The sequence below is a fragment of the Bubalus kerabau genome, chromosome 13 (genome assembly GCF_029407905.1).
Source record: "Bubalus kerabau isolate K-KA32 ecotype Philippines breed swamp buffalo chromosome 13, PCC_UOA_SB_1v2, whole genome shotgun sequence".
In the NCBI taxonomy this organism is placed as follows: Eukaryota; Metazoa; Chordata; class Mammalia; order Artiodactyla; family Bovidae; genus Bubalus; species Bubalus kerabau.
The window spans coordinates 75,638,249-75,651,579 of record NC_073636.1 but is presented as its reverse complement, the minus strand read 5'-3'; the positions used below and the strand labels follow the sequence as shown (position 1 = coordinate 75,651,579).

The following is a 13,331-nucleotide window of genomic DNA, read 5'->3' as shown; positions in this document are numbered from 1 at the left end:
TGGCCAGCGGCTTCCCCAGATGAAGCCAGCTGCTGCCAGGAGAGGAGTGAAGAGGGATGGGAAGGAGGCTCAGGGATTTCCTCTTATGGAATGAAACAGTAGCAGGGACCAGAGCTCCAGAAACATATGGCTCCCATGGTCAAAGACAGCAGCCCTGAGAAACAAATATCCACTTTCTCCTCCTCTGTTCTTACTTGGGAATTTGAGGCTGAGCCAGAGCCAGCCACTCATTTTTCAAATCTGTCTGCTTCTCAGTGCCTCCACGACCACTATTATTTCGCATCTAAAACATACAACAGCTTCCTAACTGGTCTTCCGCATCCACGGTTGTGTTTTAGATTAGAGGCACCCTTGCTTAGAAGGTGGGCTCTGAGAAAGCAGGGACTGTGTCTGTCTTGTTCACTGCTCTGTCCTCAGGGACTAGACTAATCCTGACTTCTTGTTGTTGTTTAGTTGCTAAGTCGTGGCCAGCTCTTTTGCGACCCCATGGACTGTAGTCTGCCAGGCTCCTCTGTCCATGGGATTTCCCAGGCAAGAATACTGGAGTGGGTTGCCATTTCCTTCTCCAGGGGATCTCCCCATCCCAGGGATCAAATCAGCATCTCCTGCATTGGCAGGCGGATTCTTTACCACTGAGTCGCCAGGGAAGGCTTATCCTGACCTAAAGAGGGTCTTTAATTCTTATTTGCTGTTGAATGGAGGGATGATATGTCACTAGGTTGCTTCTTTGCCCACCAACCAGTGGCTTCCTATTGCCTTTAGGAAAATAACGGGATTCCTTACCACGGCCTCTAAGATTTTCTATAATGAGCCTCTGCCTCCCTCTCCACACTCTTCTTGACTTGCTCTAATCATCACCCTATCCCTCCAGTCACAAAAGACTGCTCTCCGCTCCTTGAGTTCCTATGCCTTTTCCAACCGCAGGACTTTTGCATAGGCTATTCCCTCTCCTAGAACTCATTGTTCAGGGTTCAGCAATAATATCATGTCTTCACCCAAAGAGTTCTCCCTGACCTCCCAGACTGGGTCAGATCCTCTGTTAAATGCTCTTCCTATACTTTTCCTTCTTAGCACTCCTCATGGTTTGCAATTGTAGACTAAATTGTGGGTTTATTTGATTAACATTTGTCTCTCACATTATCACGTTAAGACCAGATCCAAGACTATGGTTGATTTAGGTCTTCATTATTTCCCTCCTATGACTAGCATGGTGCCAAGCACACAGTAGGTACTCAATAAAGATTTATTGGATGCATGGATGGAAGGACAGATGAATGGATGGTTGAAGGATAGATGGATGGATGGATGGATGGAGGATGGGTGGACAGATGAATGGAAGACAGTTGGATGGATGGATTGATGGTAAGATGGGTGGATGGAAAAGATAGCTATGCCACCAATTAACACAATAAATTCAGACAAATCCCTTCTCTCTGAACCTCAACTTCCAAGTATTTAAAATGGGAATAATGTTACAACTCTTGATGTTTGTGAGGATTAAGCATTTCCACCCAGTCCCTGATGTGTTAAAAAATATGCAGTCAATATAAAGGAGTCCCATGCTATTCCTTTACCCCTCATCTTGCTCTTCAGCCTTTCATCCTCAGGGGAAGGCAGATGTTGTCACAGCTGGCTTGAATGCCCTTTGACAGGAGGCTGGAGTTCAAGCCAGAGCTTGAGGAGCTGACCCAGAACCACCAGCTACCCCTAAAAGATGTGGCTCGTTCAAGCATCATTCTTTCAGGCTGGCTCACTGCCAGGGAAGAGACAGGCACACGCTACCTTAACGCAGCATGACAAGCACTGTAACAGAAGTGTGCGTGGCACCTGCATAGTCAGAGCAGGGCGGGGGACCCATAAATCCTTCCTTCCCAGAGAAGCGGAGAAAGGAGGCCACAGAAAGGAGGTGACATTTAGCTGGAGCATGACGGATGAGGAATTTGCCCAGGCAAGAAGGTGGAGAGGGTGTTCCAGGTAGCGGGAACTTGGTGAATAAAGTCAGGGCAGCCTCAACAGAGAGCGGGCGTGGGGTACGGCGTGTGGGGGTGGGGCAAGAAAAAATTAACAACCAGCATTCATGGAGAGTTTCTGCTTTGCTGGAGCTATTCTGCAGGGCACGGGTGAACTACACCATTTCATCCTCACACCTGTGGGATGCAGTTTTCCTCAGTTTCAGATGAAGAAACCGAGGTCCCGACAAGCTAAATGAGTTTCCCTAACTAGTACACGATCGACTCAGCCTTAGTTATTAATATTTTAATGAAAATTTTCCAATATGTATAAAAGTAGAGAGAATCACACAACGAACTCCTATGTGGCCATCACATGAGCTTCAACCCATGACCAGTCTTGTTTCAGTCGGATCTCCAGGCTATTTCACAGATGTGCCCAAGACCACACGTTGGCCCTTCTGAGGGCTCTTAGTTCCTGCTTTATGTCCATGATGGGGAAGGCCAGGACAGGAACACTGAATGGGGGCCACGGAAGAGGCTGAGTTAAATGGGGACACAAAGCTGGGTAAGGGGCCCGGGCTGCCAAAATCTGAGGTCAGAGAGACCTACATGAAGCCTGTGAACACAGAGAGAAGGACTCAGGAAGGAAGCCTGGGCCCCTCGCAGGAAGTGAGGCCCCCATTGTGGGGCTGGCTATCAAGGGAGGGGGCAACAGCCAGCAGCCAGGTGGGCTCTGAGTACTTCCACCAAAATGATGGTGGGGGGTGGGGGGCGGTCCGTGATGGCCTGGCCCACACAGGGGAGGGGTGGAGGAGTCAGGAGGCCAGGGGAAGTGGGCACGTCTACACATTCTCCACCCGCCCCCGAGTCCTGACGGGCACTCCCGGCGCCAGCCTGCAGCAGTATGATGAGTATGACTCATGTGTGTTCACTGTCTCCTCTGGCCTCGTGCATCCAAAGGAAAGAGACGGGTGAGGAGACCTTGGTGCCCTGAGGCATCTTTATCAGGCCCCAAGGGTATGTCCCAAGCTCTCCAGGCTCAGCTCTTAAAGAGACCCCTGACAGCAAGCTCCCTCAGCCAAAGGCAGGTGCCAGTCGGAGTTCCCAGTCTTCTCTGATGACCCAGAAGTTGTCAGAGCTCAGAAAGCCACAACCCCACGACCACAGGACCCCAGGGTCAGGATGCATTTGACAGCTGTGGTAGAATCTGGAACAACAACAACAACAAAAGGCTGTTGAGACACATGGCAAAAAAAAAAAAAGTTGACATAGCCAGGGACAGGACCTTGGCCCAGCTGGGAACAGAATCTTGGAATAACTGGGGACAGGACCTTGGCACAGCTGGGGACAGAATCTTGAAATAGCTGAAAGCAAAACTTTGAGACAGCTGGGAAGAGAAACTTAGAACAGCTAAGGACAGAAGTGAAGGCTCAAGGGCTGGGGACAGGACCTTCAGGCAGCTGGGGGGCAGAATTGGGGGAGATCAGGTCCTCTGGGAGGCGGTAGCTGGGGCCAGAGTGAGGCAGATCCCAAGGTGGACTCGGGAGGGGCCGGGACAGGCACGGCTGACCCCAAGTCACTCGCCCCTCGCTTTCTCCGGAGCAGACAACACGGCCGCGGTGCACACGCAGCACATGGGCTTCAACCGGCAGGAGCAGGACGTGTTCCTCCTGCCCATCCTGGTGGTGGACAGCGGGCCGCCCACGCTGAGCAGTACGGGGACGCTGACCATCCGCATCTGCGGCTGCGACAGCTCGGGCGCCATCCAGTCCTGCAACACCACGGCCTTCGTCATGGCCGCCTCCCTCAGCCCCGGCGCCCTCATCGCCCTCCTGGTCTGTGTCCTCATCCTGGTCGGTGAGTCCGCCAAGAGCCAGCCCCACCCCCCTGCCTGATTGGCCCCGGTCCTCCGGCCCCGGATTTCCTTCCCCAGCGGCCCCTGCAGGGGTCTGACTTTCCTGTCTGCACAAGGAAGGGCTGGCTTGATGGAGCTCCAGGTTCTTTCCAGGATCCCCGGGCTCGGAAGCCTGACGTGGGGCTCAGAGCCTTCACAACAGGCAGAGAACTTCTTTGGTTCTCCAGTTTGGGGGGTGTCCATCTGGCAGGTTTGGGATTTGATTTTATCATGATTGGGCCCCTCCTGCCGTCTCACTGCAGCTTCTCCTTTGTCTTTGGATTTTTTTAGTGGGTTTCAGCATCCTCCAGTCGATGGTTGTTCAATAGCTAGCTGCGATTTTGGTGCTCTGGCAGGAGAAGATGGGGGCGTGTCTTTCCACTGTTCCATGTTGAACCAATTGCCTGAGCCCCAAGCTCTAACCTGCAGCTCTTTTAAGAAATCTCCTAAGTACCGAGCAGCCGCTTTGCCAGCTTCAGAAGGGGTCAGCACCCAGTGGAGACTAAGTTCAGCTGGTTCTACATGGCCCGAAGTCTCCCCTAATTTTTAAAAGCCAAGCCTATGTTTTAAAGTTCTCTCATGTCTATTGTCCTATTTTATTCTCTATGTAGGACTTTTAATAAAAAGGGCTCTTGCGAACCTTACAACCATGCAGCCAGATAGATCAAACCCATTTTTCAGATGACAAAACTGAGGCTTGGAGAGGTTAAGTGGCTTGCAGAAGGGGACCCAACTAGTCTTCTAACTGGGTCTTCCTTGAAATCAGGTCTTTTCAGCCTGTGTTTTCTGTTCCTTTAAGTACCCCACCTGCTGGGAAATCTGGGTTTCCCTGATTGCTCAGAAAATAAAGAATCCGCCTGCAATGCAGGAGACCAGGGTTGGATCCCTAGCTCGGGAAAGTCCCCTGGAGAAGGGAATGGCTACTCACTCCAGTATTCTTGCCTGGAGAATCCCATGGACAGAGGAACCTGGCGGGCTGCTGTCCACAGGGTCGCAAAGAGTCAGACACAACTTTTTTTTCACTGCTAGGAATTTAAACTGGGGGCAAAATGTTGGGGCAGCTGGGGTAAAAGCTTAAGGTGTTCGGGGAGGGGTCAAAATCTACTCTGGTATCAGTTGCACCAGCAGCCACTTGAACCCCTGAAGTGTCCCCAAGGAGGAGGTCCAGTTTCAGGAGCTCAACTAGACCCAGTGGCCACAGTGCCGCCTCTCGCTGTCACCTCAGCCCTGACCTCTGGACTTCACAGAACAGCCAAAGCTGGAGGAGCTCAAGGAAGGGCTGGATGGCAGATCCCAGGTTTGCTCGATTCCCTGGGAGATTCAGCTGCCTCCTATGCCTCGCTGCCCACCCCCAGGACCTGCAGAGGCCATGGGCAGGCCCCTCCTAGCTAGGAGGCTCCCCCCCACCCCTCTCTCTCCCCTCCTCAGCCCATGGCTCAGAAACCCTTTTTCCAGAGGGTGCACTTTACAGCGGTTTCATTTTCTGAGGCAGTGCAAACAAATTTCTGCCTAATTGCCCACAAACGAAGAAAGTGCACATCAGTGCTGTAAAGGTGACGGGCGGAATCGCTGATCAGGCCTGGCACATCTGTCGCCCGCCGCCCGCGCTCCCCACCATCTGCTCTCACGGGCATCGCCCTCCACAGCTCCGGCCTCCAGCTCCGGAAGCCGTCCATCCATCTTTCCCACTTCTCTCCTGATGCCTTTCCTCCCTCCCGACCTGTCCCCGGCTTCCCCCCTCCTTCCCTGTCATGGGCCACCTTGTTAGGTCATGAGCCAGCAGCCTGCCCCATGGCCCTCGCAGCTGGTTCTGGCCCCTGGGCTTGCCCGAGCTGTTTGGAGCAGCAAAAAAAATCCAGTGCCTGACATGATACCCAGTGCATCTCTGTCCATTCATTTACCCAGCCATCCATCTAATTCTCTGTTTTCTCATCAGTTCCCAATGCATCCATCCATGAGCCCCACCCCCATGTGCTCAATTATAGGCACTGGGATTCATCAGTAAATGAAAGAGGTGATAAGCCTCGAGTCACTGGGAAGTTGGGGTTGCCGTTGCTGAGGCGGGGAGACAGAGGGTGAGAAGGAGGAAATATTATTATTTTAAATTTCAACAGGTTAAGTTTGTGATTCTTCTGGTCACCCCCTGGGACTTGTTGGGGTGGAAACTGGATGGACAATCTAGGTTTCAAGGGAGAAGTCCAGGCTGGAGGCTGCAGTATGGGAGCTGTCAACCTCTAATTGGAATTTAAAGCCACGAGACAAGGAAAGCGCCAAGAAAGAGGATGTAGATAAAGGACCAAGGACTGAGTCCTGGGACATCTGATGTTAAGAAATCAGAGAGGGGACTTCCTGCCCCTGGTGGTCCAGTGGTTGGGACTCTGCTTCCAAGGCAGGGGGTGCAAGTTCAATCGCTGGTCAGGGAACTAGGATCCCACATATGGCATAGCCAAAAAAAAAAAAAAAAATTTTTTTTTAAATAAAAGAAGTCAGAGAGTAGAGGAGAAGAGAAGCTTGCTTAGAGGGTTGAAGACAAGTTATCAGTGAGATGGGAGGAGAAAGGGCATGCAGAGTCCTTTCTGACAGTTGAAGAAAGCCAAGAAGGGACGATTCATTCATTCTCTCAACCTTGCAACACCCAGGTCTCCATCTAGTTCTTTATTCAGTCATTCATTCAACAAGCATACTTCTCATGCTTACTGCGTGCGTGCCAGGCTCCCCACCAGGGGAACATGCTCCGGGTCCTCCAGGGCAGTTCAGAGTGTGGATTTGAGGTGAGATGAGACCAACATATGGCAGGGTCTGTGCTGTGAAGGAGCTGTGGCTTTCAGACCTGAGCTGCCTGGGCATGACTTCGAAGCCTTTTTGAAACAGACTCAGTAGATCTAGGGCACAACCTAAGAACGTGCATTTCTAACAAGTTCCCAGGAGGTGCCGATGCTGCTGATCCAGGGACCCAAGCAGGGCGATAGAGAGGAACCCTCACCGGGGAAGCTTGGAGGTAATGGTGCTGAACCCGGCCTGGAGCTCTCAGACAAGGGCTCCTGCAGGACATACCTGGATCTGAGACCCAAAGGGCTAACAGGGTGATCAGGGCCTCTGGAGTGGACAGAGAAGGACAAGGGTGAGAGAGAGGTCAGGGTCAAGGACATTTCATTCCCCCCAAACCTTAGCTACCCTCTTTCCACCCACCAGCCCCCAGAGACCTCATGGGGATGTATCTTCATGGAGTTGAGGATGAAGACCTCAGAGGTTGGGTCCAGCCCTACAACACACATGAAATCTCTTAACTCCAGCTCTCTGTCCCCACCCCCAGTGGTGGTGTAGCCTTGATTTGCACACATCCCAAGATGGGCAGCTCACTACCTCTCCAGATAGCCAGCTCTGTCCAGACTGTGAGAAAGGTATTTTTGCACAGAAATCTAGGAAACCTGTATGTGCTTTTAGGCTGAACCAGCTCTGCTGGGCATCAGGAGAAGGGTGGTTCCCGGGACCGCCCTGGGTGGGGCTGGGCCCTCACAGGCACCCGCTCCTCTCTCCCGGGCAGTGCTGGTGCTGCTGATCCTCACCCTCAGGCGCCACCACAAGAGCCACCTGAGCTCGGACGAGGACGAGGACATGCGGGACAACGTCATCAAGTACAACGACGAGGGCGGCGGCGAGCAGGACACCGAGGCCTACGACATGTCGGCGCTGCGGAGCCTCTACGACTTCGGCGAGCTCAAGGGCGGCGGCGGCGGTGACGGCGGCGGCGGCGGGGGTGAGGGTTCCGCAGGGAGCGCGGGGAGCCCCCCGCAGGCGCGCCTGCCCTCTGAGCACCACTCGCTGCCGCAGGGGCCGCCGAGCCCCGAGCCGGACTTCTCGGTGTTCAGGGACTTCATCAGCCGCAAAGTGGCGCTGGCGGACGGGGACCTGTCGGTGCCGCCCTACGACGCCTTCCAGACCTACGCCTTCGAGGGCGCGGACTCGCCGGCCGCTTCGCTCAGCTCATTGCACAGCGGCGGCTCGTCGGGCTCCGAGCAGGACTTCGCCTATCTCAGCGGCTGGGGCCCCCGCTTCCGGCCCTTGGCCGCCCTCTACGCCGGCCACCGCCCGGACGACGAGGCCCCGGCCTCCTAGCCCGCCCTCCCTGCCGCCCGGGACCCGACTGCACCCCCAGGACAAAGCACGTCCGTCCCCTGCTTCACCCCCTTTCCCAAACCTCCCACCCTCCCAGGGCGGCCAGGAGTGGGGCCACGCGAGCGGACCCTCCGACGGCATCCCTCCCCGAGGGAGTGGGCAGCTTTCGCCCAGAGGTGCGGGAATTAGGATCAACATCACGAAAACTGCCCGGAGAACGGGCGCCGCTTGGCTCTGGGGGTTACACAGAGAGAGGGGTTGGATGGGGCGTGGCTCCCTCTTGGCTTGGGGGAGAAGCCGGAGGGAGAATGCTGCCTAAGTGCCCTCCCTTCCCCAGGTATCCCCCCATCAGAGTTAAGAGGAAAGAAGGGCTGTTCATTTACTAAGCGCCTACTGTGTACTGGGACTGTGCAGAGTCGTCATGGAAACCGCGAGGTGGAGCCTGAAGGTAACAGATGGGAAAAGACCCCCCAGAGCAGTGGCTGGGACCTGTCCAAGGACACCCCGCCAGTGTGCGGTGGGGCCACGGCCCTTACTGGCTACCTGGCCTTGGGCAGGTTACCTCCCTTCTCTGGGCCTCAGTTTCCACCTGTGTCAAACGAGGCAAATTAGCAGAACCTACCTCGAGAGTCCTGAGGATAAAAAGGTTTCGTATGTGTCAAGTGGTTAGGACAGTGCCTAGCACATAGTAGGTGTTCAATAAATGTTAGCCTTTGATACTATTATTCTTTTTGTCGTTATTAGAAGCCAGACGTGTCTGTCTCCCAGGCTGAGCTCTCTCCCCACTTTCTCTACGTTTCTAAGGAAAGAGAAAAGGTGTTCCTGCTCTGAATGGAGGATGGTGGGACATAGGGACATTCCCAGCGACTGGCGTTTCAGGCAACACTGGAATAGGACACTGGCCAGGGGTGCCAAGAGAAGGCAAGGTGGGCAGCTCCAGGACTTAGATCAAGTGGAAGGGTTGCTGGGAGATGGAGGAGTTGAAAGCCACTGGATGTGATGAGGACCTTATTTTATTTTAGTTTTACCTTTTGACTGCACTGCACAGCATGTGGGATCTTAGTTCCCTGACAAGGGATCAAACACACTCCCTTTCAATCAGCAGCATGGAGTCTTAACCCACTAAACTGCCAGGGAAGTCCCTGAGGACCTTATTTATTTGGTCTGGGACCCTGCAGTTTCCCCAGCCATGGACCCCAAGTTAAGGACCCCAGAGCTAAGTCATCCCTAAGAGCCTCCGGTTCTAAAACCATTTGATTATAAGATACAGGTAATTTGCCCTCAGACCCTTGTCCCCAAGTGATTCATTCGTTCTGCATTGATTGGCTGTGAATTCCATCTCCTGCTAGGTAGGCATCTTTCATCAAGGTCCTCAACTGCTGAAGCCTCAGTTTCCTCATCTGTAAAATGAGGCTAATGATAGTCCCTTCCTTAAGGGATTGTTAAGAGACTTAAAGGAAACGATGAATGTTAAGTTCTGATCTCTGTGCCTTCCTGCCACACTGAAAGCGCTCAATAAATGCTCACTTGCCTTTTTCTTCTACCCTCCCAGGGAGCATTCATTAATTCCCTCCACATTTGCCAAGGTCCACCGTGACATATCCAGAGATAGTCGTTCTGTCCTGAGTGCCCTACCTGTATTATCTCATCTAAGTTAGATCCTGTCAGCCTAGTTCACAGATGAGAAAACTGAGGCTCAGAGAGTAGTAACCCATGCCATTAATACACAGAGCATGAATAGTTCCTTCCTTCCAGTAACTTCCAACTTGGGGGTGGGGTGCAGGGGGCCAGAAGCAGCTAGTAACAATGCATTGGATAAGCATTGTAGCAGAATTAACAGAAAAAAAAGTTGCTGGAAACACTGAAGAAAGATTGAATAGTTCCCAGAGGAGGTGACTCCAACTGGATCTTGAAGAATGAGTCTGAGATATATGAGATAGCCGAGCAAGCAAGAGCATTCCAGGCAGAGAGGAGAAGAGGATCCTCAAAGACTGGGGGTGGGGGAGAGGCAGGAAGGATGAGGCAGCTTCAGGAGTGATGTGCGGTCCCCAGGGCTGGACCACTGGGTGGAGGAATAGTGAGATGTGAGCGGGGAAGGCTGGTTAGAGGCCAGCTGGGAAAATACCTTGAAGGCCAAGCTAAGAAACGATGCTTTGGTCAACTTGACCATGTCTCCTGAAGTCCACTGAGGGATGTGGGGCATTGGGACTCTCATCCATGTAGGAGCCCTGGTAACTTGCAGACCCCTGAGAAGACATGATCCTCTCCCTCACCCAATTGTGTGCCCAATTCTCACATACAGAATCCCAACAGTTCTCAGGTTGGTATTGCCATCACCATTGTAGAGAGGGTAACTGAGATCCAAATCCAGAGAAGTAAAGTGACCGGCTCAAGTTCACCCAGCTGGTGGGGACAGAGCTGAAACAACTCAAGACCTCTGATTCCAAGACTCTTTTCCTTCCACATGTGCACCTTGCATTGTCAGACTCTGTCCCTGCCAAGAAAATTATAGACAGGTTGCATGTCCAGAGGGACAGAGTCACAAAGACCCTTGAACATTTTGTCCAAACCCCATATGTGGAGAATGATTTCTTGAGGTCACACAGAGTTAAAGAGCTTGCCAGAAATAAAAGAACGCTATTCATCCAGATTCACCTTCTGAGCCTCTGGCTCTTCTGTTTTCCAGCTGTGTGACTTCGGACAAGTGTTTTACCTTCTCTGTGCCCCTATTTTCTTCTCCATAAATTGCACACACTAGAACACCTACTCCATAGGGTTGCAGGTGAGGAAAAAATACAGAAATAATCCTTGGCACTGAGCATTTCCCACCCCAGGCACTACTCAAAGCCCTTCATGTGAATGACCTCTTTTACTCCTTCATCAGCCCAGTGAAGTAGCCCTCATTTTATTGGTCAGAGAATGGAGCACAGAGAGGCTAAGTAACTTGCCCAAGATCAAACAGCTAAGAAGTGGAGATGCCAAGATTTAACAGGGGCACTCTGATCCCCGGAACCTACACCATCTGCAGCACGTACGGTGCCTGACCCACAGGAAGCCCTGGACACGTGGTCTGGATGTATCTGATGTCACCGGCTTGCCCTGGGAGAGCTTTTCCTTGGCTCACTGCCACATTCTACAGCCTGTGGGAGTCCTCAAGCCTCCCTGTGATTTCTGCTAATCCTAGGAGTGGGGCTGGAGGGCTAGGGAATGCCCCCCTAGATCCCCTCTGCTTCCAGCTCCTGCACCCTCACCAGCCTACTCCACTGAGCTCTGAGCCAACCCAGGAGTGAAATACGTGAGCCCAGACCCTCCTCTGGGTTCCACAAGGTGCCCATCACATCATGTATTTTGTGAGCTTTGTACCCAGAATTCTCTGATGGTCTGGGGTCACAGACAAGGGTCTTGTGGCCGACACAGTGTTTGCCCTTCGGCCTCATTGATTCTCACCAACTTCCCGCACAAGCTCCATTTCCCCTCCCTATATTACGCAGACAGCACAGCCGCCCCAGCTCCAGGCTCTAACTGGGCACACCCAACTCTATCAAGGAGCTCCGAAAACAAAGAGCCTTCCCTCTCCCATGTCTGCCCCCCTTTCAAGGCACAGGGAAAAATGAAAAGAAAAAAAATCCCTTATATTGTCATCATCTCTGTCACCATCAGCAGCATGGGATAAAAGAGCATTCAGGGTCATGAGCAAGAATTGATGCATAATTGGCTAAGAATTTTAGAACCAGGGATATTAATGACAATGACAATGATGGTAAGAGATGATGACCGTGCCCTACATGGCTCTTGCTGCATGCCAGACACTGTTCTAAGCTCCGTACGTAATTACTAGTACAGGTAAAAGCCTGGAGGGTGGACTCAATGCTTTCTGTGTTTAGTGCTTTATTTAAGTGCCTTGTTTATTTTAAGCAGGTACCTCATTAGCTCCATTTTACGGATGAGGAACCCAGTGCTCACATTTGTGGGGTGGGGGGTGGTGCTAGATCAGGGATGCAGAGCTTACAAGGGTCTGGACCATTTCACACACACCCCACCATTGATTCTGGGCAGAACAAGGACAGCTCAGATTCTGAGTGGAGTTTCTGGGGATGTCTGAGGAGAGGAAAGCAGTCGGTGGGAAGGGGAGGCATTTCAGACAGATGGCATAGCTGGGCAGCAAGGCGGAGGTGGGGCTGCGGCCACGGTCCAAGCCCGGGTCTGCGTCTCTGGCTGTCCCAATGCGTGTGCGTCTGCACGTGGATGTGGGCACGCACCAGAGAAGTGGGAAGCCAACACCGAGCGCACAGGTCAGGAACTAACCTCCCACCTCCTGCTTCAGGCAGCTCCGAGAGCCGGCTGCTGTCATAGAGGGCGGCTGAGAGCTGCATCCGTCAGCCGGCCGTCATGACCGCCCACCCCCGGGTCACGAATCAGCAGCTCCACTTACCTCCTGCCAGCCAGTGCGCTCAGACCAGTTCTGTCACTGGCCGCTGAGCCTTTGGAAAATGTAACCCTGTCAGCCCTCACTTGGAAGCAAGAGAGGGTTCACGCTTCAGTGCGTGCACAGGGGGGCTATGAGCACGCCCACATACCCATGCCAGCGTACAGTGCAGGCACGTGTGTACCTTCAGACATGTTCCTGGCTGGGTGCGTGGTGCAGACACATGGATGCTCCCAGCCATGCACACAGAGCATAACTCCTGCAGGTGTGCAAATGTGGCCATGTGCCCACATACCATGCATGTACTAGGGGCACACTCACATGTGCACTCACATTTGCACACAAGACATGTGTACCTTCCATAGCTGTGTTCTCTTGCTTGCATGTATGTGTGTGTTCACTGATACCCTTTCAGGAACCAACACATTTCCCCATTCAGGCGTGCATGCATACATGTTCATGAACATCTGTGTGTCCCCAGACACTCCCAGGCAGGTATGTGGTACACGAATGTGTGTCCCCTCAGATGCACCCGGGCATATGAACTCATAGGTCCATATAATACGTGTGCATGCACAGGAAAGCCTCAGGAACTGTCGGCCCTGGCACATGGGTGCACGTATGGAGCTAAATTCAACTCCATGATGCCCAGAGATGTGTATGCACATATGAGCACATAGGCCTGCGTGTACATAATATACACGATCACTTACGAGCATCTAAACACTTAGAGGCATCCTCTAGTAAGCGCTCCGATCAACACCAGGGACACATACACACGCAATGATATTTACCCCCATATGCCTGCCTGCCTACACGTGTGCACCTCCACTTCCACACCACGTGTCCTCAGGCACCTAACCACCTCTGTCCATGTGCACCGTCAGGCTGACCCACAGCCACACCACAAGTGTCTGACTCCACACCCAAGCATGCACCCAGA

The 13,331-nt window shown here is 52.9% G+C and overlaps 1 protein-coding gene across 1 annotated transcript in view; it reads left to right on the top strand.

Annotated features, from left to right (window-relative positions):
- Positions 1–8,011, top strand: part of CDH22 (cadherin 22) — an 81,397-nt gene extending 73,386 nt beyond the window's left edge. The window contains exons 10-11 of the mRNA XM_055543269.1: positions 3,558–3,809; positions 7,391–8,011. Of these exons, the coding sequence (XP_055399244.1) occupies positions 3,558–3,809; positions 7,391–7,962 (824 nt within the window). The 3' untranslated portion in view covers positions 7,963–8,011. The remainder of the gene's footprint in view (positions 1–3,557; positions 3,810–7,390) is intronic.
- The last annotated feature ends 5,320 nt before the right edge of the window (positions 8,012–13,331 follow it).